This window comes from Halichondria panicea, chromosome 11 (genome assembly GCF_963675165.1).
Source record: "Halichondria panicea chromosome 11, odHalPani1.1, whole genome shotgun sequence".
Taxonomy (NCBI): domain Eukaryota; kingdom Metazoa; phylum Porifera; class Demospongiae; order Suberitida; family Halichondriidae; genus Halichondria; species Halichondria panicea.
Genome location: NC_087387.1, coordinates 3,613,182 through 3,634,636, shown reverse-complemented (window position 1 = coordinate 3,634,636; position 21,455 = coordinate 3,613,182). Strand labels below are relative to the sequence as shown.

The 21,455-nt window shown below is 41.1% G+C and overlaps 1 protein-coding gene across 1 annotated transcript in view; it reads right to left on the bottom strand.

Annotated features, from left to right (window-relative positions):
• Positions 1–2,671: 2,671 nt before the first annotated feature.
• The window catches only part of LOC135343656 (WD repeat-containing protein 19-like), a 32,124-nt gene continuing 13,340 nt past the window's right edge, over positions 2,672–21,455 (bottom strand). The window contains exons 26-46 of the mRNA XM_064540625.1: positions 21,049–21,086; positions 20,890–20,987; positions 20,768–20,829; positions 20,439–20,549; positions 19,731–19,840; positions 19,620–19,677; positions 14,865–14,935; positions 14,723–14,798; positions 14,578–14,660; positions 10,722–10,862; positions 10,128–10,217; positions 9,970–10,057; positions 9,694–9,840; positions 9,485–9,637; positions 3,937–4,078; positions 3,794–3,873; positions 3,655–3,736; positions 3,450–3,600; positions 3,283–3,406; positions 3,157–3,233; positions 2,672–2,998 (exon numbers count right to left, since the gene is read on the bottom strand). Coding sequence (XP_064396695.1) covers positions 2,890–2,998; positions 3,157–3,233; positions 3,283–3,406; positions 3,450–3,600; positions 3,655–3,736; positions 3,794–3,873; positions 3,937–4,078; positions 9,485–9,637; positions 9,694–9,840; positions 9,970–10,057; positions 10,128–10,217; positions 10,722–10,862; positions 14,578–14,660; positions 14,723–14,798; positions 14,865–14,935; positions 19,620–19,677; positions 19,731–19,840; positions 20,439–20,549; positions 20,768–20,829; positions 20,890–20,987; positions 21,049–21,086 — 2,091 coding nt within the window. The 3' untranslated portion in view covers positions 2,672–2,889. The remainder of the gene's footprint in view (positions 2,999–3,156; positions 3,234–3,282; positions 3,407–3,449; positions 3,601–3,654; positions 3,737–3,793; positions 3,874–3,936; positions 4,079–9,484; positions 9,638–9,693; positions 9,841–9,969; positions 10,058–10,127; positions 10,218–10,721; positions 10,863–14,577; positions 14,661–14,722; positions 14,799–14,864; positions 14,936–19,619; positions 19,678–19,730; positions 19,841–20,438; positions 20,550–20,767; positions 20,830–20,889; positions 20,988–21,048; positions 21,087–21,455) is intronic.

Below are 21,455 nucleotides of genomic sequence, written 5' to 3'. Positions count from 1 at the left end.
AAAATGTCCTTAAAACTGCATCACAAAATAATGATTAACAATCAATAGTATGGCTACTCGTGCAATAATTAATTAGGGACTCATAACAAGCACTGGCAAGGTTAATAGCACTCGGCTGCGCCTCGTGCAATTAGTATCCTTGCCATTGCTTGTTACTCGTGCTATTAATCCCATATTGCACTCTTAGCCAATTATACTAATCACCCGACTCACAGGGGTGTAATTAGTGTAATCACCATAATGGGACATAAGTGCAGGGTTGATTATTTTTATACATGTTATATAATGCATTAGCATGACTTTGTACAATGGCATAACATGCCCACATTATACATGTAATAGTTGTACCATGAATATCAAGGGTGTATTGGATTTGACTACCTAGGGCAGTTCGACCTATGTATTCCCCGAGGGATTACATACAACTGCACCGAGGTAGTACAATAACAATACACACGCTTTGATCCCATATTGCACTCTTAGCCAATTATACTAATCACTCGACTCACAGGGGTGTAATGAGTGTAATCACCGTAATTGGAGTAATCACTTTATTAGAGTATTTGTCGTAATGTGGGACATTAGTGCAGGATTGATTATTTTATGCATGTTATAATCATTAGCATGACTTTGTACAATGGCATAACATGCCCACATTATACATGTAATAGTTGTACCATGAATATCAAGGGTGTATTGGATTTGTACTACCGAGGGCAGTTCTATGTATTCCCTGAGGGAATACATACAACTGCACCGAGGTAGTACAATAACAATACACGCAGATATCATGGTACAGGTATATATAGCTTGTACTATGAACACCTATTGATTAGAAGCTGTCATCCAACCCATGCATGAATTTTACAACTGAGTAGTAGTAACACTCTTTGATCCCTGCCATGCCGTGCACGCACTGTGCACATTATTTTTGTGTGGTTTGCTTGCACTTGACAAACCACTTTTACAACTTCTGACACCTGCACATTTTTGTGCTTTCCACAGATTTTGTCTGGTAGTGTTCTTTAAAAGAGAGGGTGGAGGGTGGGCTTCAGGTTGACCACAGCCAATGTACAATAGGGTACATGAATGTACACCCTAGCAGGGTACATGGGATTTGTACCCTGGAGTATCCTGAGAGTTCCAATGGATATTCCTTAGTGTCAGAGCACATCATTGTACAAGTAAAAATAATTTTTATATAATGTGCATAATGTCCCATTCATACAAGTGATCGATGTAATAATTATGCATGTATTTCGCATAATGTGCACATAAAATATAGTAGGATGAGGAGGAATAAATGTAAGGGTGAGGGCTAGGGGTTATAATCATGTTTTATAATGGGTTAGAGGTAAGAGTATAGGGTTAGGGGTAAGAGGATAGCGTAAGGTGTTAGCATAAAGGTACGGAGTGGGGGGGGGGGGGGGGGGGGGGGGGGTTAGGCTTAAGGGTAGAGGTTAGGCTGGTAAGAGGGGGGTAACATAAGGTGGTGTTAGCATAATTATAATAATTATAACACTGGGTATAACGTGTGCATGTTATGCGCATAATTGTAACAGACATTGAAGGAAACTGATTCACATTATACTAGATTATGGTGGTAATTTGTGACTTTATAATCAATGAAGAGGATGAAGCCCACCACTTAGGCATACTAAAATCAGTCTTCCCATCAACAATGCCCAGAACGAATGAAAGAGCCTCACGTGGACGTAGTGCTTTTTTTGTTCTCAATGCGGTGGGTGCTAGATTCGGACATCCTGAAACTATACAGGACACTATGCTTACCCATTCTCCTATTCGGATTGGAACTTTGGTTGTAGGAAGTTGTAATGCTTGAGAGGATGAACAGAAAAATCTTCGGAACTATCCAGGGACTCCCAACTGCCTTGAATTGCCTGCTAGGAACAGTTCGATCCCATAAGTAGAGCTATTATCAACAGAAAACTGAATTTCGTATTTTCACTACTGAGCCTCAACCCCAGCTCACTGGTGTGTACAGTCCTGTTGAAGAGCTAGACTTGAAGAACATGGGCAATCATCATATAGAATCGTGTCTATGTTCAAACTAGGTGTTTGGCCTTGTCACTCCGCCGAGGAAGCTTTCTGTTGGCCGTGAGTTCGGACTGAATAGCGTTACCTAGGTACTATCAGTTTAGTGCTCTGAGCCGCTGTCCTCGAGAACAAGCGTTCGAAAATAGCATGTGTTTGATAATCAGTTGTTTACTATAACGCTAAGCTTGTCACACTGCTATAGTTGATTGCCCTTGGTAACAGCCATATATATACCATGCAGGAGTACATTAGGAGTACACTAATTATGCTGCATGGCATTGGGTTGACCGCTCTGTACGCAAAATTAGCAAATGATGTCCTGATTTTTGCTTGCAGTGGAGTCTTACAATTAAATCGGTACTACCATATAATCTGGTTAACGAGAGCGCATGCGCCTGTAGGGAAAAGATAGAGGGTATAATTACACCAACACGTCTGCTATACAGCGATAGCTATTGCAGAATGCTATGCAAGCGGGATAATTGAGATTCCCTATACATGCAACCAATACTCTCTGAATATAACTAGCTAGCGATAGCTATTGCAGATTGCCAAGCGGGATAATTGAGATTCCAGATAATCCCTACATGCAATTATTTTGACACTCTCTGAATAAAAGATAGAGGGTATAATTACACCAACGTGTCTGCCATACAGAGAGTACACTTTAGTACACTGTACATAAATATACCAAGCCAATAATTGATTATTAAATAATGAGCATGGACGTATAATTATTTTTACATCGACAAACGCCATTTATTTTTAGTAGTAATCAAAATAACATTTCTAACAGTATACTTACATAATTACATTGTCATACACTTTTACCTACATAGTAAGCAGCACTGCTGAAACATTTTCCACTTTAGTGACTTCTACATTGTCAACTTTCTTTGAGCACATAGGGCAACTAAAATCAGTGGAACCCTTCAGAAACCTGTCAGTTGGATGCACACATGTAAGAAGTGACAACATTAACACTATGTTGGTTCGATGAGATGCAGTTTCATCGAGATACAGGTAGTCGTGTACAAAGTCACGCACAGGTAAGAGTTAGCACTTGTACACACACCTATCAGCTTCCAACCAACGTACCTCTGAAATTCGGAATAGAGAGCAGGAAACTTGCAATGTGGACATTGAGTCCAATTATTTTTCTCCATATGATAGCCCTATTAAGAAAGCTTTAATCTAGAGAGCATGTCGACTTCCTTGGCCTACCGTCACAATACAATATGGTATTGTATTCTTGCACTGTGGACAGTCTAACTTTGTTTGAGGTACCAAGTGATCGCAGTATGGACAAGGGAGTAGCTCTTCTTCTAGTTCGCTTTTGTCTGGCTTCCTACAAGTATTACTAATTATCATGTAACTTTTAATAATCTTACCTGACAATCTGCTCTATTTTTTTCTTCCACTTAGGGTCAATTTTCTGTCGATACTCTGGTCTCATCAACATTGCTGCGTATGAGAAAGCAGAGTTCCGCAGCCCAGACCGATGGCATTCGATCACAGTAGAAGTCAAGATCGGAACAATGTCTGAAACGGGACTTTTTCAATCAAACATTCAATAATAGTACTAATAGAGTTTACGGGAAGGGAACTTGCTGATGTTGTTGGCAACACGTATAAGCATTCTGGCTCCTTTCAAATGGTCCCCTAACTTAACATGCATCTGTAAATTGAATGTCAGTGAGCGCATGAGCACATAAAAATAGTTGGAGAATCCTACTTTTACAAGGATATAGCTGTGAAGAATCATTAGATTGAAGGCCATGTCAGAGGGAATCTTGATACTGTGCTTGACAAGCTCTGCACCAACACAACACATCACATCATATTACACTAACTACACCAGACAGTAAATCGATTTACCTGAGTACATATAGAAGAGCACATCATGAGCATTGCGGTAATTCCCTGCAGTTTGGTCCTCCCTTGCAATAAGCAAAGCAGCTCTAGCAGCTTCACGATACTTTCCAGTAGCTAAGTTGAGTCGGAATAAGTACTTGGCATCCTGGTGAAGGTAATTCTCATGAAATTTGCAACTTAAAACATTCGCCATTTTTTTTGCTTTCGCTTAGTTATAGAAAAGGTGATTATAGTTTGTGTTATTGTTGTATGTAATAGTTATTACATGGCTATGTAAAGGCCCGAGATCATTATCTACTACAAGGGCCAATGAACTGTTTGTGGCACGAATTGCCATGTAATAACTAATTTGCTGCCTTGAAAATCATTAGTTGTACGTATAATATATATAGAAACCAGCATAGAGAAACCACTTGCTACATAGCTGCGAAAAAAAATAATAGTTTTGCTCTGTTTTTGGTGGCTGGAGCGGGTAATAATTTTCGGCGGACAAAATATTCGTGGTTCAGCAATATTGATGGTTCAGCAATATTGAGACATTTCATGCGTAATATTTTCGTGGTTGGAGCTTGCACTGCAGGTAAAGGTAAGCAAGGTCGCTTCATTCGTGGGTAAAATATTCGTGGTCGACCTTCAACCACGAAAACCACGGATACTTTGCCCCACGAAAATTACCCTCTACGGTATGGTAGTAATTGCATTGAAACCATGCATAATTATGCTGTCAAGTAGATTTACCACAGGAACCATTACTGTCTCATAAGTGTGTCACTATGATTTGGGTACAGAGAAAGTTGGTCACAATTGTTAATCTTCTAATTTTCTTTGTAACCTCCTGGAAACTTGCAGAGAAAGTAGCTATCTCTGCAAGTTTCTTAGCTAAATCAAAAGGTTGCAAACGACCGTAGCCTTTTAGACTAGTAGGAAATGATGCTAACAATATTATTTTAGTGACACTAAAAAGTGAGTAGCATAGTCATACTCGAAGTAATAAGCCAGAAACTAAGATTAGTCACAAAATTCCAGTTGTTGCTGCACTTTCCTTGTTTCTCTGACTCCTGTCTTAATATAGCAGGTGTAGCAACGATAGTTTTAAACTACTACGACTCATAGACTAACAAAGACGTAATACAAGACAGACATTAAAACGCTCTAGAATGAAAAAGTGCTGACTCAGCGGGTTGGGGTTCCTTCTATGGTTTCTGTGCATTTACTGTACGAATTGGAGGTTGCAAAGAAAATTAGAAGATTACTTAACAACATGATCAACCTCCTCTGGTTTGGATAGGAGGTGGAAACTTCACTGAAAGGTCACATTTCTGTAAGCCATATACAGAACTGACCACAGTGCCACAGTGCAATAATTATGCCTTATATCCCGTTGCTACGTTGTTGCCAAGTGCAATATGAAGCATATTGCACTGCTGAAAGTCATATTGCACTGACCGCAAAACGCCCCTCTGGCAATTAGACAGACAATTAAATTTAAATTAAATTAATACGCATGAGAAATAACAAGTATCAAAGTATGTCCAGCCATGCAGGAATGAATGTTCAGCACTGCTGGAGTTTCTTCTTGCAACCATGCAGGTTTTAAAATTGTCCAAGATTCATTTTGTGGAAGATTCTGTGTTCCTAGATCGACCTAGTCCTCGACATCGTGATTGATGTCAATTCTGCTACACCGTAGCACTAGAAGTGGCTCTTTTTGCTGGGGGCATGAGCTATTTTGCAGCAGTGTAGAAGCGAGCTTTCTTGGCTTGGTTTATATGAGGCCGAGCGTAGACCAGCCAGCTAGTATTCACTGAGTAGTGGGGTGGGGCTGTTTCTTTGCAGCAGTAAGTGGGGCGGGGCTGTTTTGCAGCACCAGAAGTGGGGTGGGGCTGTTTTGCAGATTTCAGTTGAAACTCCAACAATTTTGTGTCAAGCCATTTGTCGGTCATGCCAATCTTATACGCTGCAGATACTGGTGTCTAGAAGAGAGAAGAGATGGAGCTGTGTCTAGAGTTGTCTCTGTCTTTTTTTGTGCTGTTTATATTGTGTTACTAGGACAGTGTTATGTTGCTATGCCCTCGGGATATAAACTAGTTATAACACGTGAACTCGGGCTGCATGGCATATATTGCACTCAGCCCTCGGGGCTGGCGCCCTCGTGCTTCAGTGCAATATATTCCATACATCCCTCGTGCCCGTGTTATAACTATAACATAATTATATTGGCACTGCTATTCCTTTGATCTCAGAGGTCAAAAAGCAACAATTATTATACCCCATTTGGGGTCTGTATCATAGCAACTGGGTGGGGTTAACTACCATCAACTCCGCACTCCTCATAAACTCCCTTACCTTGAGGGCGCACTGATTTTATACATGTACTACATCTACACAGGCCAGGACAGATGGGTAGGGCTCACTGCTTCGACATGGACAAGTTAGAGCTAGAAGCTTAGCACTGGCTACAAGTTGTACAGACAAACTTTTATTCGTTTTAATAGTTTTTGAGACTGTTATAATAGCTAGTTGTATGCACCTTGGGGTGAGGTAGCCTAGGTAGCAAGCAGTTTTCGTATTTAATACTTATTGTCTCACTACATTCGAATGTAAACCGTCCTTGGCCTCGGGGCTTCGAGCCATCGTCCTTGGTTTACTGCCATAAATTCTGATGTAGCTAGTGGACAATAAGTATAAATATTTCCCACGTACTACACTTTTGCCATGTAGTCTAGTGGGGTTTAACTGTCATAAATTGGCACCTCAGGGCTAAGGGAAAATATGGCTCATAAATTGGCACCTCAAGCATATGCAACTAAAATTAAAATAATGGTGTTTTGATGAATGAAGATGAATGAAATGTCTTGCAACTCCAAAATGAAACACTTAGATCCCACTTGTGTGTGTTTAGCAGGGAATTATGAGCCATAATCTCATAGTTTCCCAGGGAATTATAAGCTTGAGGGTATAAAGTACAAGTACAATTTTTGAATGTACAGAAATGATAATAAAGCTGTAGCTGCATGATAATTAGCTATGGCTGTTCAGTTTTTTCACTACCAGTTTCTATAGCGTTTGCTGGGTTGATGGTAGGGTTCACCAGTATTTTTTCTTGTCTCTACGAGGAACACTAAGAGCCAATGATTTTAACAGTTCTGGGTCCATTGTCACAAGCATGTCTTCAACTTGTAGCATTTGTAAACTTCGTCCTCCTGACTTCTGTTTCTATCCTGCAGCCATGTTTCAAATTGTTTACTTCAGTAGACTCCTGTGTCTTTTTGGGAACGATAGTGCACTGTAGCATTGCTGCAAGCTGTTCCTTGCTAGCTAGCCGTACATATCAGAACAGTTTACTGAGAAGCTTGAGCTGGGGTGGGGGCTTGAGTGCAGAGAAAGAGAAAGAGGAGGCTGGGCTCATTTGTTGCAGAGCGCTTCCTGCACAAGGTGGAGTCACTAGTTTGTCCATTCCAATGTTGAAGCAAGGCCAATGCAAAGGTTTTTTTTAGCAGAAATCATCTAGACTAGATAGTCAGAACAGGACATTTTCAAAAATAAAGCTGTTGCTAAGGCTTGCTGCTTTTATAGATACACTTCTTGCCTGAGGCAGCCAATGAAAAGTGGGATCTAAATCAGTTAGCACATGTGCATTCGGTATCTATGGTTATAGCGTCCCTCATCCCTCGGGCAAAGCCCTCGTGATATGGGACACTATAACACATAGATACCTCATGCCCATGTACTATCTATAACATAGAGTTGGGTGTAGTCTGTAAGACTAGTTCATCAAAAATTCTGCTGTGTGCTTGCAGAAGGAGCTGCTTTAGAGACACTCTGGGAGACTAGCTGGCTCAGGCAGACTTGCTCACTAGCACTAGTACTGCACACACTGCACTAGGCCTGTTCAGCTTCTGCATTCAAAGAAAAAGAAGCCAGTTTATTAATAATATAGGAGTGGCTATTTTAAGCTTACCTTTGCTTGCCTACTAGCCTGGCATAGCTGAAGAGAGCTGGACGGGTCTAGACACCGTCTAGAGCTAGCTGTGTTGTTTCTTCTGGCTGGTTGCTGCGCAGTAAGTGGAGGGAGGGGCTGACTAATTGAACAGAGATTGGGAGTGGCCGGCTCTGTACCGTTCGCTTTGAGGGAGGGGCTGGCTGCTCATATTCTGTCCAGGCTGCGCAAGGATTTGAGTGTGGACAGCAGCCCTGGTGTGTGGACGAGCTCTCTTTTCCTAGTTGTCTTCTTGTTTAAATAGTGTTGCTATGTGGTAGTCATGCAGCTTGATGCATAGCAACCAGTCAGCCAATCAGATGGGACATATATCAATTAATGCACAGTGCCTTGGGGTTTATGACAGTAAACCACACCTCCCCTCGGGCTTACGCCCTCGTAGTCGGGAGGTTTACTGTCATAAACCCCTCTACACTGTACATTAACTAACGTTATTATTTTGATATTGGAATTGTTGACACAATAAATTCCAAGTTTGCATTTCCTGTCGATGACAAACGGTGGGGGTCCAGAGAAATAGTTGTATGTCTACATGGTACAGTAGACTCTCGTTAATCCAGTCACCCTTGGGACCATGCAGCTTGGCCGGAATAGCGAGGTGGCTGTAGCTCAGGAAATAGCCGCGGCTTAAAAACGACCTTACCTCGAATCCAATGACTACTTTTGCAGTTCTTGTCTCGAGGATAATGAAGGATAATGAATCATTCTGTTCTCTATTTAAGTGTAATCCAATTTTATTTGCTAAACCACACCCAAAACGTCATATCCGGTCGTAATATACGTATAAAATTAGATTGAAAACCTTGTTTGGGACAGCCAGCACTGGCCGGTAAACGGAATAGCGAGTGGCCGTACTTCAGGGTGAGTTTTGTGCAGTAAACATAATATAGATAGCATTCCGTGCCAAGCCAAATGGCCGGTATATCGAGGTGGCCGTACTTTAGAGAGCCGGAATAGCGAGAGTCTACTGTATAATTATAGTGTTTGGTGGCTTACCAGGACCTCATGAAAAGAATGAAAAGAAGAAGAGAAATTGTATTCTGTTTCAGAATCTCGTGGGATGGAATGCGCATGCGCAGAAAAGGGGTGAAACCGCAGTAGATTAAAGTTTGCAATGGCTGCTGCAACTCTGATCTGGCAGCAGCTTTGCAGTCGCTCTTTTCTGACTCTTTCTTGCAGCAAGCTACATGTAGCGCTTTAGTGCAAGACTAAGTTGCACAGACACTTTGTGCGAACAAATGATGCTACAAAAGATTCTGAAGAGACTGCAACAGCCTTTACTGTAAGTAATATCACATAACTAGAGAACAAAGCTGCTTTAGTTTGCAAATCCACGAATCAAATCCAAGAGAACATGGCTACAAGCCTATAGAAGCTGTTAGTTTTCGTCGCATTGCAACCGTTGAGCAGACCAGCTGGAACAGACACAGACACAGGCACACACACACACACAGTCAGCTTTACTGTAGCCGCCTCGAGGCGTAATTAATCACGAGGGTACACTTAATGGTATAAATATAAGGTACTATGTATATCTCACACTACATTTACCTTGGGAGTAGCATCATTTCCTCCCATCAAGTAGCCGGTTAGCTGGTCAGTCAGAGAGTCCTCTTTGGCATTGCCAACTACTTTAATTGCCATATCGATATGCTCTCCATCAGGATACATAGACATGGGGCAGCGAAGAAAATGTGACAAAGCCTACAATTGCAAACAATAAATTTACTGTAGTTGCACACAGAGGTGTATTTAAATACCTTGTCGTACACATCTGCTTTGAAAAAGAATTCACCAGCCTTGAAATGCTCGTTGTTTTTCCTGAAGTGAGAAGCCATCCGGAGATAGTCGTCTACACTGGCATCGCTTCCAATCACTTCAGCATACTGATCCATGTAGTTGTAGCTCTAGCCATGCATGCACAGTAAGAATATTCTTTATAGAGGCACATTATTATCAAGAAATGTTGAGACAGACCGTAATAATCCATGTACGCACAATTTCATACAGTTTAGTACACGCATATAAAAGTATACCTCTGCCATCTGAAAAGCTTCCTCTTGACACTTAGACAACACCAGGAATTGCAATGCTGAGGCGACATCACCCAATTTCTGGAAGAATCTGTATACCCATAAAAGACACACACACTTTTGTGACTGCACAGTAATGTAGTTACGAAGTTGCCACTTACTTTGCAACCAGTTTGGCACCATCTATTGATTGAGACTCTTTCACAATCCTCACAGCATCGTCAAGAGACTTTAAATGTGACAGATAAATCCTGTACAACCATTTTCAACAATATGCACTTCAAGTTAGTAGCTACATGTAGTGTATAGTAACACATACTACAACAATATTTCAAATGTATATACCGTATTTACTTGATTAAACGCCCATGGTAAAAGCTGTCTTTGCCAATACACGCCCCTCTTAAATAATCGCCCATGTATGGGTCGTGGCACTGTGGGTGGAGCTGAATTAGCACGTGGAACCAGCTGAAACAATGGCAGCATAGAATAATCTATTTATTATGGCAGAGAGGACACAGAGGGAGAAACACCACTCCTACGACTTAAGATTGAAGCTGAGAGCTGTGGCAGCAGCCAAAAAGAGCATAATAACTGCTGATGAGCATGAGTTTGAAGTAGACAAAATAATAAACGCCCGTTTCGAATAAGCGCCCATCTCGTTTAAACGCCCCCTCTACAGATGCTGCTAGGAAATAAACGCCCGGGCGTTTAATCAAGTACATACGGTATAGTGCAAAGATGATTTACAGTACCTGACAGCATTGTCATAATCCTTGGCGGCCTCGTATGCCCTAGCAGCTTCCTTGTAACTTTTATCAGCCTCACATGCCTTGGCATACTGAGCATGTAACCTTGGGGATGTCACTCTCTCTAGCAGCTCACCAGCCTTTCTCCTATAAATACCATAAACCAACTCACAAAACTGCTACGTATACTTCCAAAAGTAAAACATAATTATTGTGTACAGTATGTATTATACTGCACTACACAAGAGTGCTAATACAAAATTATGATACAGTTTTACGCCCTGAGGGCTGAGTGCAATATATGCCATGCATCCCAAGTGCACGTGTTATAACTAGTTTATATCCTGAGGGCATAGCAACAGAATTGACATGTATCACGAGGTGGAGGGCTAGGTCTAGGAACACAGAATCTTCCACAAAATGAACCTTGGACAATTTAAAAACCCGCATGGTTGCAAAGAAGAAATTCCAGCAGTGCTGAACATTCCTGCATGGCTGGACTTACTTTGATATTTGTTATTTCTCATTGTCTGTCTAATGCCAGAGGGGCGTTTTGTGGTAATGCATTATGACTTTCAGCAGTGCATTATGCTGCATATTGCACTAGGCAACAATGTAGCAACGGGATGTTAATTCCGCCTCTCTCTCGATATCACCAAGAAACTAGAAGTATACAGCTAATATACATGTGATTATACAATTCCGGAAAACACATAGGGGTTTGTATCATAGCAACTGGGTGGGGTTTTAACTTAAACTCCGCGTATTCATAAACTCCCTTGCCTTGAGGGCACTGATTTTATAGACTCGCAAGCCGTCACTGTTGCACGGCAAACAGTACCCAGGTCAAACTCCGTGTAGAGACTTGTGCAACGTTTGCCAAGATATTTGTGGCAACTCAAGTGGTGGCTATACCACATGCTAACCGTATGTGGTATAGATCATTGATAGTGACTTTACATATCCGGACAATACCTTGAAAAGTTGAGATACAATATACATGTGCATTCCAAGCAACATAGCTATAGCTTTATAGCTAACAGGAGTGCTACAAGTTTATAGATAGCTTTGACTAGCTAGTCAGAGTATTAAAAGTTTTGGGGGGAAGGTTTGCGCACGCCGCAAAATGTTTGGCCACTCCCACATTAAAACTTTGTTGACTGCACCCCTTATATACTACAGTAGATCTAGTTACATACCGTATAGAGTGTAATTTTTGTGAGGTAAAAATTCGTTATTGTTGTGGTCAAGCTGATCTCCACAAAACGAAATTTTAACGTAGACGTGGCTTACCGAACGTATGAATGCAGTGTATTTTTTCCAGATAAACGAATGTTTTACCCCACGAAAATTATCCACTATACGGTATCGCACATCATAGACAGTATACAGTAGAACCTCGATTATCTGGCCCTCCATTATCTGAATGTTCTGATCAGTGTGTCCCTAAAATACGCATGCGTATTGCAGCTGTTACTAGGGATACAGGTCTGCTTATCTTCTGCGCATGCGCAGACAACCATGTGGCACTGCTGTTATTAATAAAGTGGGTGGATCAAGGCGTGGTTTATCTATTCGATTATCCGGTTATCCGGCCTGCCTCTGGAACCAAGGTGTCCGGATAATCGATGTTCTACTGTACTAATGTGATTAATGACAAACATTTGGGGGGGGGGGGGGGAGGGGAAGGTTCACCACTGCCCCCATGCACTAGATGAAACCCTGCTAGTGCAACTTTTCAGTCGCACACTGTTACTAGCTACAGTTGTAGCTAGCATGCAGCTACCTAATTATTCCGGACACTTCGCGTGCTCTGCTCTCTATACCAAATACACCCGGACTATTTTCTGTTGTCCGATAAATGAGAATTAATTATACGGTAACTACTAACTATTCACAGTACAAAAAACGTTACGTCTGATGATACGCAAGATCAATTAATCATTGGGCTTGCTAACAACATTTTGAGCATAATATAAACTTTAAATCAATTTGCGAAAAAAAATTAATGGTCAAATTTGAATGCAGCCGCACTTCATTAGGGAAGTGGGCCTGGTAACGACTGCTTACGCATGCTAAATCTCACCCGGGCATCTGGGGGCTTAGGATAACATCGCATATGCTCAGTAAAATGACGGAAATAGATTGAAGGAAGTAGATAGAAAGCTCGATTGAAGGTTTCTAGCCCATCGGATAGCATTCTCTGATAGCTACCCTTAGCCTGCTATGTTAACAAAAGACTCACTAGCCTGCAACAGTGTAGATGACAATCGTCTGAACGGAGTGAAAGCTGACAAGAGCTTATATGAACAGGCCACGGCCATCTAACACAAACTTTGGTGAAAGTCTACAGGGATTTGAAGAGTTCTTGCAACTGTAATGTCGAGAGCGGAAGTACCTGTCACGTGAACCGGTACGTAACAAAAAATTGTGGCTCATTCCAAACCACTGATAGAGACTATTTAAACCGGGAAAACATCGACTTACATAGGAAAGGGCCTTTGGCAAAGGCTTTGCACCCACAGCAGGTTGTCAGCTGAAGCTATCCTTAATCGTTTCGTGAGCTACTACTTGCCCCAGCCTGCCCGCAAGCTGTTGAAAGTGTATCACTAGTCTCAGTAAAATCTCTCTTAGGCTAGCTCCAGCTGGATACACAGGTCTGTGACACAGGTTGTGCGACAGACTAATAGTAGCTCACAAAACGATTGGAAATGCTCAAGGATAGCTTTAGTTGCGGTACAAAGGCTTGCAGATGCAGAGCAAAGCCTCCTGTATAGGTAGGTTTTTTCCCAAAATAAATAATGAAATAGGCCTAAAGGCTTTATTAGAGAAAAATTGTTTAGGAATTAGCCAGAATTACGTAACTGTTCACGTGACAGGTACTTCCGCTCTTGATATTGCAGTTGCAAGAACTCAGCAAATCCCTGTACTGCTACTGACTCTACCAGAAAGAAAATAGCTGTACAACAAACCTACAGCTCTGTCTCTATATAGGATATTTTCTCTGATAAATTCAGTGTTAAACGTATATAGTAGACTCTCGCTATTCCGGCTCTGAAGTGCGGCCACCTCGATATACCGGCCATTTGGTTTGGCACGGAATGTTAGATAACATAATTCTTAATTTATTATGTTTACTGCGACCCCACTCGCTATTCTGTATTCTTGCCAGCGCTGGCTTCCCCAAAGTAGGTTTATACTTTTATTACGGCTAGATATGACGTTTTGGGTAGAATCAGAAGAGCATTATCTTCGAGACAAGAACCGCAAAAGTATAGTCATTAGATTCGAGATTGGTCGTTTTTAAGCCACGGCTATTTCCTGAAATACATGCAGCCTTGCTATTCCAGCTAAGCACTGTCCCAAGGGTGACCGAGAGTCTACTGTAGCTGGAATTTCCGGGAGACAAAATATTTCGTAGTTGAAGCTCTGACCACGAATATTTTACCCACAAATGAAGTGACCTTGCCTACCTTTACCTGCAGTGCAAGCAGCAACCACGAAAATATTATCCACGAAGTGACTAACAACTACGAATGTTACCGGCTATACAGTAGATCTACACAGTCATGTTTCCATTCATCAAGCTATCAGATAGACTTCTGTTTCCACTCTTATAATGACTGTGTGCATTCATTGTCATACAAAGAAAACTAATTACCTCTTCTATAACACTAATACTTTTGAGCGAAAGCAAAACATGGCGAGAGGCACTAGCACAGCGCAGCTTGCATCACTCGTTATAATAATTCACTCGTTATAATAATTATTATTCGTGTCCCTGTCCCTCTCGATATTATAATTTATGTTGCATTTGTATTGATAGGATCGACACACATTTTGTTCTGTGATTTGAACTCACCAATTTTTGCCTTTCATATAGACAGAAGTAGCTTTGTCCCAAGAGTCTGAGCCTTCATACAGAGTGGCAGCTTCAGCATACAGCTACATGCATGTACATGGAGTTGGCAAACTAAAGCGTATGCATTGTATAATACGTAACACACTTTTAATGTTTCTAAGATGGAAGCACACTCCTTCTTCAACTGTTTGTTGTTGATTGATTGGGCCAGTGTCACACCCCTATTTAAAAGATGTTCCAACGTGAATGAGAATACGACAACGATAAGTCAGCCTAAGCGTACTTACCTTCGAATGTCTCCTGTTCTTAAAGCCATACGAGCAATACCACCGGTACATGCAAGGTCATGTTCTTGATCCTACGTGTAAGTACAATATTATGTATATACATGAATAATCCAAAGGATCAATTATGAACGTTGTTAAAACTGTTGTGCATATTGCTACATACACATTATTGTCTCTCTACCTCACTAACACTTCTAGTAATGCATGTAAACTGTATGGGTTGACATAACCATTTACAGCGGGCTATAGTCAGAAATTCAATCGCATGCGTGTGTGTGCTTGTGCAATACATGTAATTACCATTGTAACCACACTGTTTTTTGTAGAGTCACTAAGATGTTGGCGGTATACGACAGAGACAGACAAAATTAATGGTGTATGGGGCCGGGCTGTATAGTAGTTGCATGCTCCCCCTTCATACCACTCCTAATTAAGCTACTACTTTGTAGCTAATGCAATTTGAATATTTCTACTGCTGCATGCAGGCATAATCACAGGGAAACTCAAACAGTGGGAAATGATCAACCACGGATTGTTGCAGTACGAAGCCTACAATTAATAGCTGCATCAGTCGAGTACAGCCTTACAGCTCTCTTCTCACTTTTACAGTTACCAAAAGAACTTCCTAGCATAAAGCATAAAGATATTTATGGTTATGCAATACGGATATAGACGAATGCTGCACTGTACTTGTGACCTTACATGTATGTCAGCTGACAGAATAACTGGCCCTACATGAAATGGACAGTGAAGCGTCTAGTAGCCTCCCTACAGCTCTATGCCCTATTCTGGTGGTGAGTCTAATACTAAAACACAAGGTAGAAATGTAGCTATGTATGCTAGAAATTCATCTTATAAATCCGCATTTCATCTCATTTCCATGTTTTGTACTGAAAATCATTAAAAAGAACTTATAATTATTATACCCCACTTATGTCACCACTAATTGATCTCATTGCATGGTCAACAGTTGTAGGATATAGCATACAGCCCCAGGCATGCATGCACAGTTTTTAAAGTTATTTTTCAAGAAAGTAAGCAAAGAGAAAAGAGCCATGCTTGACGATACTAAGACTCAAAGCGACGGCAGAAACACGGAAGGTGCTCTCCAACAAGATGGCTAAGCTTCCATGGGTCCATGGGTGTGGTTTAGATAATTTTATCCAAGAAGAGCTTGCAACTCCAGTGAGGGACGTCGAATGGTCAACGCTTGGACCAAGGAAGCTCTTGAGCATCTAGGAGTCGACGTGTTGCTCAACTAGCTCTTTGACGGCTGCAAAATCCAGCATAGTCTTGTTCTCTTTTGCAGTCTGCATCGTGGATTGAATTGTTGCTAGGGGGAGGTCCTTTTATAGTGCTGTGGTCACCTGGTATAAGTCAGATATGCCACACCTAAGAGGAGGATATGCACCCTATAATTATATCCTCCTCCTAGGTGTGGTATATCCTATACTTAATACTGAAAAGAAAAGTTTCTGCTTGGAGGCTCTGTACCAATAGCTAGCATTCTAGTGCTAACATGTAACTACTAGAAAATACTTGCAGTAATACTGCAATCTAATTGGTCACTGAGTAGGTCTATTACTGCTACAGGCACGATGAATAGCAAGATTAACTTGTATGGAACATGGAATGCATAGCAACATCTATTTTATATACATACAGTTTATGTTGAAGTCATAGTAACGAGGCTTGTAGAAACAGAGTCTTCTTTGTGTTAATATACATGTAGCCTAGCTTGCTTAGCACTATTCTAAATCAGTTATAAGCCTCGTCCAACGGTTAATATGGAGTTTTAGAACCCTCAGGCCCTTATTAGCTATGTACATTGTATTGTTATTTACAAGGAGACGCACATGGTAATAACATGATTGTAGCTAGTAGATACTTACATGTAGTCTAGTAGCACAACGTTGATAAGCATAGTTTGTAGAATGGAAGAAGGAAGCTCTCTTTTGGCTTTCTTCGAGAATAGCCTGAGCCGCTCGTTTCTTGGGCAGTGTGCTGTGCTTATACTTACTGTTTCAAGACGTTTGTTCGAAAGTAGTTTAGGAGCCGCTCGTTTGCTGCAAATTCTAGCTTAGGTTTCTTCCTTTGCTTTGTTCTTAGGCAGTGTGTTTACTGCAAGGCTGCATAGGGGAGGAGCTGGATGTAGGAGGTGCTGGGATTCTATCTTTGACTTCTTCCTTTCTAGAGTAGTATAGGAGATGCTCATGCATTTGCTGGGCTTGTTTGCTGCTATGAGAGTAGTACGAGTCTATGTGGCATACTACCAGTATGCTTGGCTTGTTTGCTGCAAAAGCGTGGAGGAGCTGGACGTTTCCGTTTTGTGGGTGGAGCTAGGACTATAATTTTGTCCATTAAACAGAGGTAGAACAGAGTTGACTTGAATACCGTACAGCGGGTAATTTTCGTGGGGTAAAAAATTCTTTCAACTCGAGAAACGGTGGTTTTCTTGAGTAAAAATTCGTTTAGTCTCGTTGCCTGTCTGCATTCCGGTAAGCCACGCCTACGTTAAAATTTCGTGGAGGCCAGCTTGCCCACGAAAATTACCCGCTATACGGTAGAGACACAGATTTAGTATAGAGCAGGCTGTATAGAGCAGGCCCACAGAGATGCCAACTTCAGATATTAATTTTCGAAAGAAATGATGCAGTTGCTGGGTTGACTGTTTATATAGGTTGACTGTTGCTAAGCTAGTGCATTTCTAGTAGCCAATAGGTTTTGGGTCTAAATGGGTTAGATAACGTGCATTTGGTCTATGGTTATAGTGTCCCTCATCCCTCGGGCGTAACTTATATCCCTAGCTACGTTGTTGCCAAGTGCAATATGCAGCATAATGCACTGCTGAAAGTCATAATGCATTAACCACAAAACTCCCCTCTGGCATTGGACAGACAATTAATATCATAGTAAGTCCAGCTATGCAGGAATATTCAGCACTGCTGAAGTTTCTTCTTTGCAACCCATGCAGGTTTTAAAATTGTCCAAGGTTCATTTTGTGGATGTTCCTAGACCTAGTCCTCGTGATGCATGTCAATTTTGTTTCACTATAGCACTAGAAGCGGCTCTTTTGCTGGGGGCTTGAGCAGCAGTGTAGAGGGGAGCTTCTTTGGCTTGGTTGTGAGGCCAAGGATAGGCCACCGTACCGTGGAGGGCTGTTCGAGCAGCAGTTACACTGAGTAGTGGGGTGGGGCTGTTTCTTTGCAGTAAGTGGGGTGGGGCTATTTTGCAGTGGTAGTGGTTTCATGTCAGCGTTGGAACTCCAACAAGTTTGTGTCAAGCCATTCGTCGGTCATGCCAATCTTATACGCTGCAGATACTGGCGTCTAGAAGAGAAAAGAGATGGAGCTTTGTCTAGAGTTGTCTTTGTCATCTTTTTGTGCACTTTATATTGTGTTACTAAGACAGTGTTATGTTGCTATGCCCTCGGTATATAAACTAGTATAACACGTGCACTCGGGATGCATGGCATATATTGCCATCAGCCCTCGTGCTTCAGCGCAATATAATTATGCCTTGTGCCCATGTTATAACTAAACATAGAGCAAGGTGTAAACCTTGATTTGAGGCCGCGGGTGGGCGTATATTCTAATGAAAACTTGCCGTTCGCGATTAAACACCCAGTCCCCTAAACTTCTTGCAGAAAATGGTGGGCTATTTTCGCGAGGGTACGGTATGTGTTATAGTGTCCCAAAGCTCGAGGGATGTAGGGACACTATAACCATAGATACCGAATACATGAAACACTCCATGGACAAGTTTGCTATGCACTATTCTGAGAATGCTACAAAGTACCTGTAAATTCCAAGTATTACCATAACTCGAAAAAAAAGTATTATTTTGCAAATCCACGAATATAAGCCTTTACCTTAATGTTACTATTATAGACGGGTAGTAAGCATATTTTTATCTGTTTTTAGGGCACTCATTTTGGCGGATTTGTAGCACATTCATTGGCACAATGTTTGTCAAAAGATGTACATGTAAGCTTTAGGAGTGGAAAGTTTGAAATCATTTTCAAGTTCATTTTTTATCATCATTTTTAAAAAATGCGATTCATGTACTTGATTTATTAATTACAAATTCGCTAAAATGAGTGCCTCCGTTTGTAATAGGTAGATCATGTTTGCCATAAATACTGGTTAGAGGAAGTGTTCTATCCAACTTAGAAAATCATGTACTTACTTATGTTTCACTTTATATACAACACTTACACACAATTTGCAGTTAAGAACATTCAAGCTAATACCAACCATAATTATGATAGAGAAGAGATATCAAATGTAGGCATACTGTACATCAGATGTATGCGGAGAGTAACGTGACTTTCTGTACCTGTCACAATTAAGGTTGGAATTTGCACACTGACCAATCCAAACCAAAGAAAGTAGATTACCACACCCACACATGGATTAGTCAGTGTTCAAATTCCAAGCCCATGACAGATACAGGAAGTTACGTTACTCTCCTCATACATCTGATGTACAGTATGCCTACGTTTGATATTCTCTTCTCTATCATAATTATACTCTTGCTAATACTCATGGTTGCTATGATCTAAAATACTTAGACAAGGGCTTCTAAATCATGTAGAAACTTCCTAAACAGTATAGAAGCTCTTACTTACACTTCATTGATCCTTGAGCAGCCGTAGTAGTTCACACAGACACACACAAATATACCTCGCTTGCGCATGCGCACACCTCAACATAATTATTACAATTAACAATAATTATTATTACATGTAAGTACCTCAAGTTGTTTCGTAATCCCTTGCTCATAATGAAGTAGAGCATTTCCAAAGTCGCCACTATGTTCAGACAATAATAATAATTATTATCGCATAAAGCCAAATTATCTCACGTAAATTCCAGCTGATTAGCGTACTCCTTGCTAATGTATGGGATTTGCTCTGGGGACAGGGTCTTAGCTAGCTGCAGTGCTTGGTCCCAGTGCAGCAAGTCACGACGCATCTTTATATAAGAAATTGTTCACATGTACACAAACACGTGGACACATGTAACTAGACCTCAAAGGGAGGCACTGTGTGTACAAACAAGTGTTTGATGCAACTCACAGATCTACGTAAATACACTTGTACATGTACAGTATATAGCGGTCAATATAAAGTACCGTTCTGTTACGTAGTACGTGTACGTCCATAGTACGTTATCCGTTTTGACACCGTATAACTATTAAAAGCGTTGCAATTTACCGTTGAACTTTGCAAGTAGAAAAGTGTTTGAAAATTAACAAACGATGATACAATAGTCATCTCGAGTATTGTAGCTAGACTACATTGTAGTTACTTAGCTATGCTATAGCTGTAAGCCTAGCTCTAGATCTACAACAAAGACATAAAACGCACCTTTCACCACAGGTTATTCAACTTTCTCATCAAAAAGGATGTCTGCAGTCTTATGAGTCCTATCTCTGGTTAGAAATCGTTAGCTAGCTATAATATCTAGCGTATCTTGAGCGTACTCAGAGTTTATTTGCAACGTACCAGCGTACTACGAACGTACTACGTAAACGGAACGGGTACCTTATATTGGCTGCTACTGTACGTACTGTTAGTGCCACAGTAGGCTTTGACGACGCCAAGAACAAGTCCTGTGCTTGTTTGAATGACTCCAAAACCATTGCTATGTTTCCAGTAAACAAGTTGCGATCCTCAATATTCTGAAAGGCAAATCATGATACAGAAACAGTAATTACACTCTAATTTACTATCAGGGTTCCCTGGAACTACTGTAGCGGGTAATTTTCGGGGGGCAAACATTAATTTTCTGGTATCGTGGTTGAACCCCGGAGCATGAATAGTTTACCTAAATGAATTCCCGATATACGGTAATGTACTACTGACCGGTTAGTACCAAAGAGTCACCTTCATTTCGTACCTGGATTTGTTGAAGGGAAGTCACCATCCCAACATCATCAATTTGCTGGTAGGCTCGTATGGCTGAAAGCAAGATAAGATACAAGGGTGTACATGAGTATATATATTTGTACACATTCCTACCAACGTCTGTGTCAAGATGTTTCAAAGCCGACTTTGACAGTTCACTCCACATATCTGGACTATCAAGAGCAGCTGCAAACGTCCATGCATCTTTGAATCTGCGAAGGGAGATATGAGCACTAATGTCACTGCATACACTGATATACATGTAACTAGTACCTTCGAAGACTGATGCAATTTGAAAGTGATGCCTTCAGCTAATACGTAAAAAAAGGAATAATTATGAATGCATGAGAACATTTTTCGTTCGCAAGTTACGTTATACATGTAATAGTTGTACCAGGCCTCACTTCTTCTGAGAGTGGGCCTGGTAACGACTGCTTGCGCATAGGCTAATCTCACCCCGGTATCTGGGGGCTTTGGATAACATCGTATATGCTCATGATGACACAATGAACAGAAGTGGATTGAAGAAATGTATATACAGAGTTTCTATTGAAGGTTTCTAGCCCATCTGATAGCTACTCCTAGCCTGCTGTATTAATGAAAGCACTGCTGGTGCTGATGCCTCGGTGCACATCATAGAATAAATACTTTGTTTTGCTGCGCAGGAAACTCGAAAAATG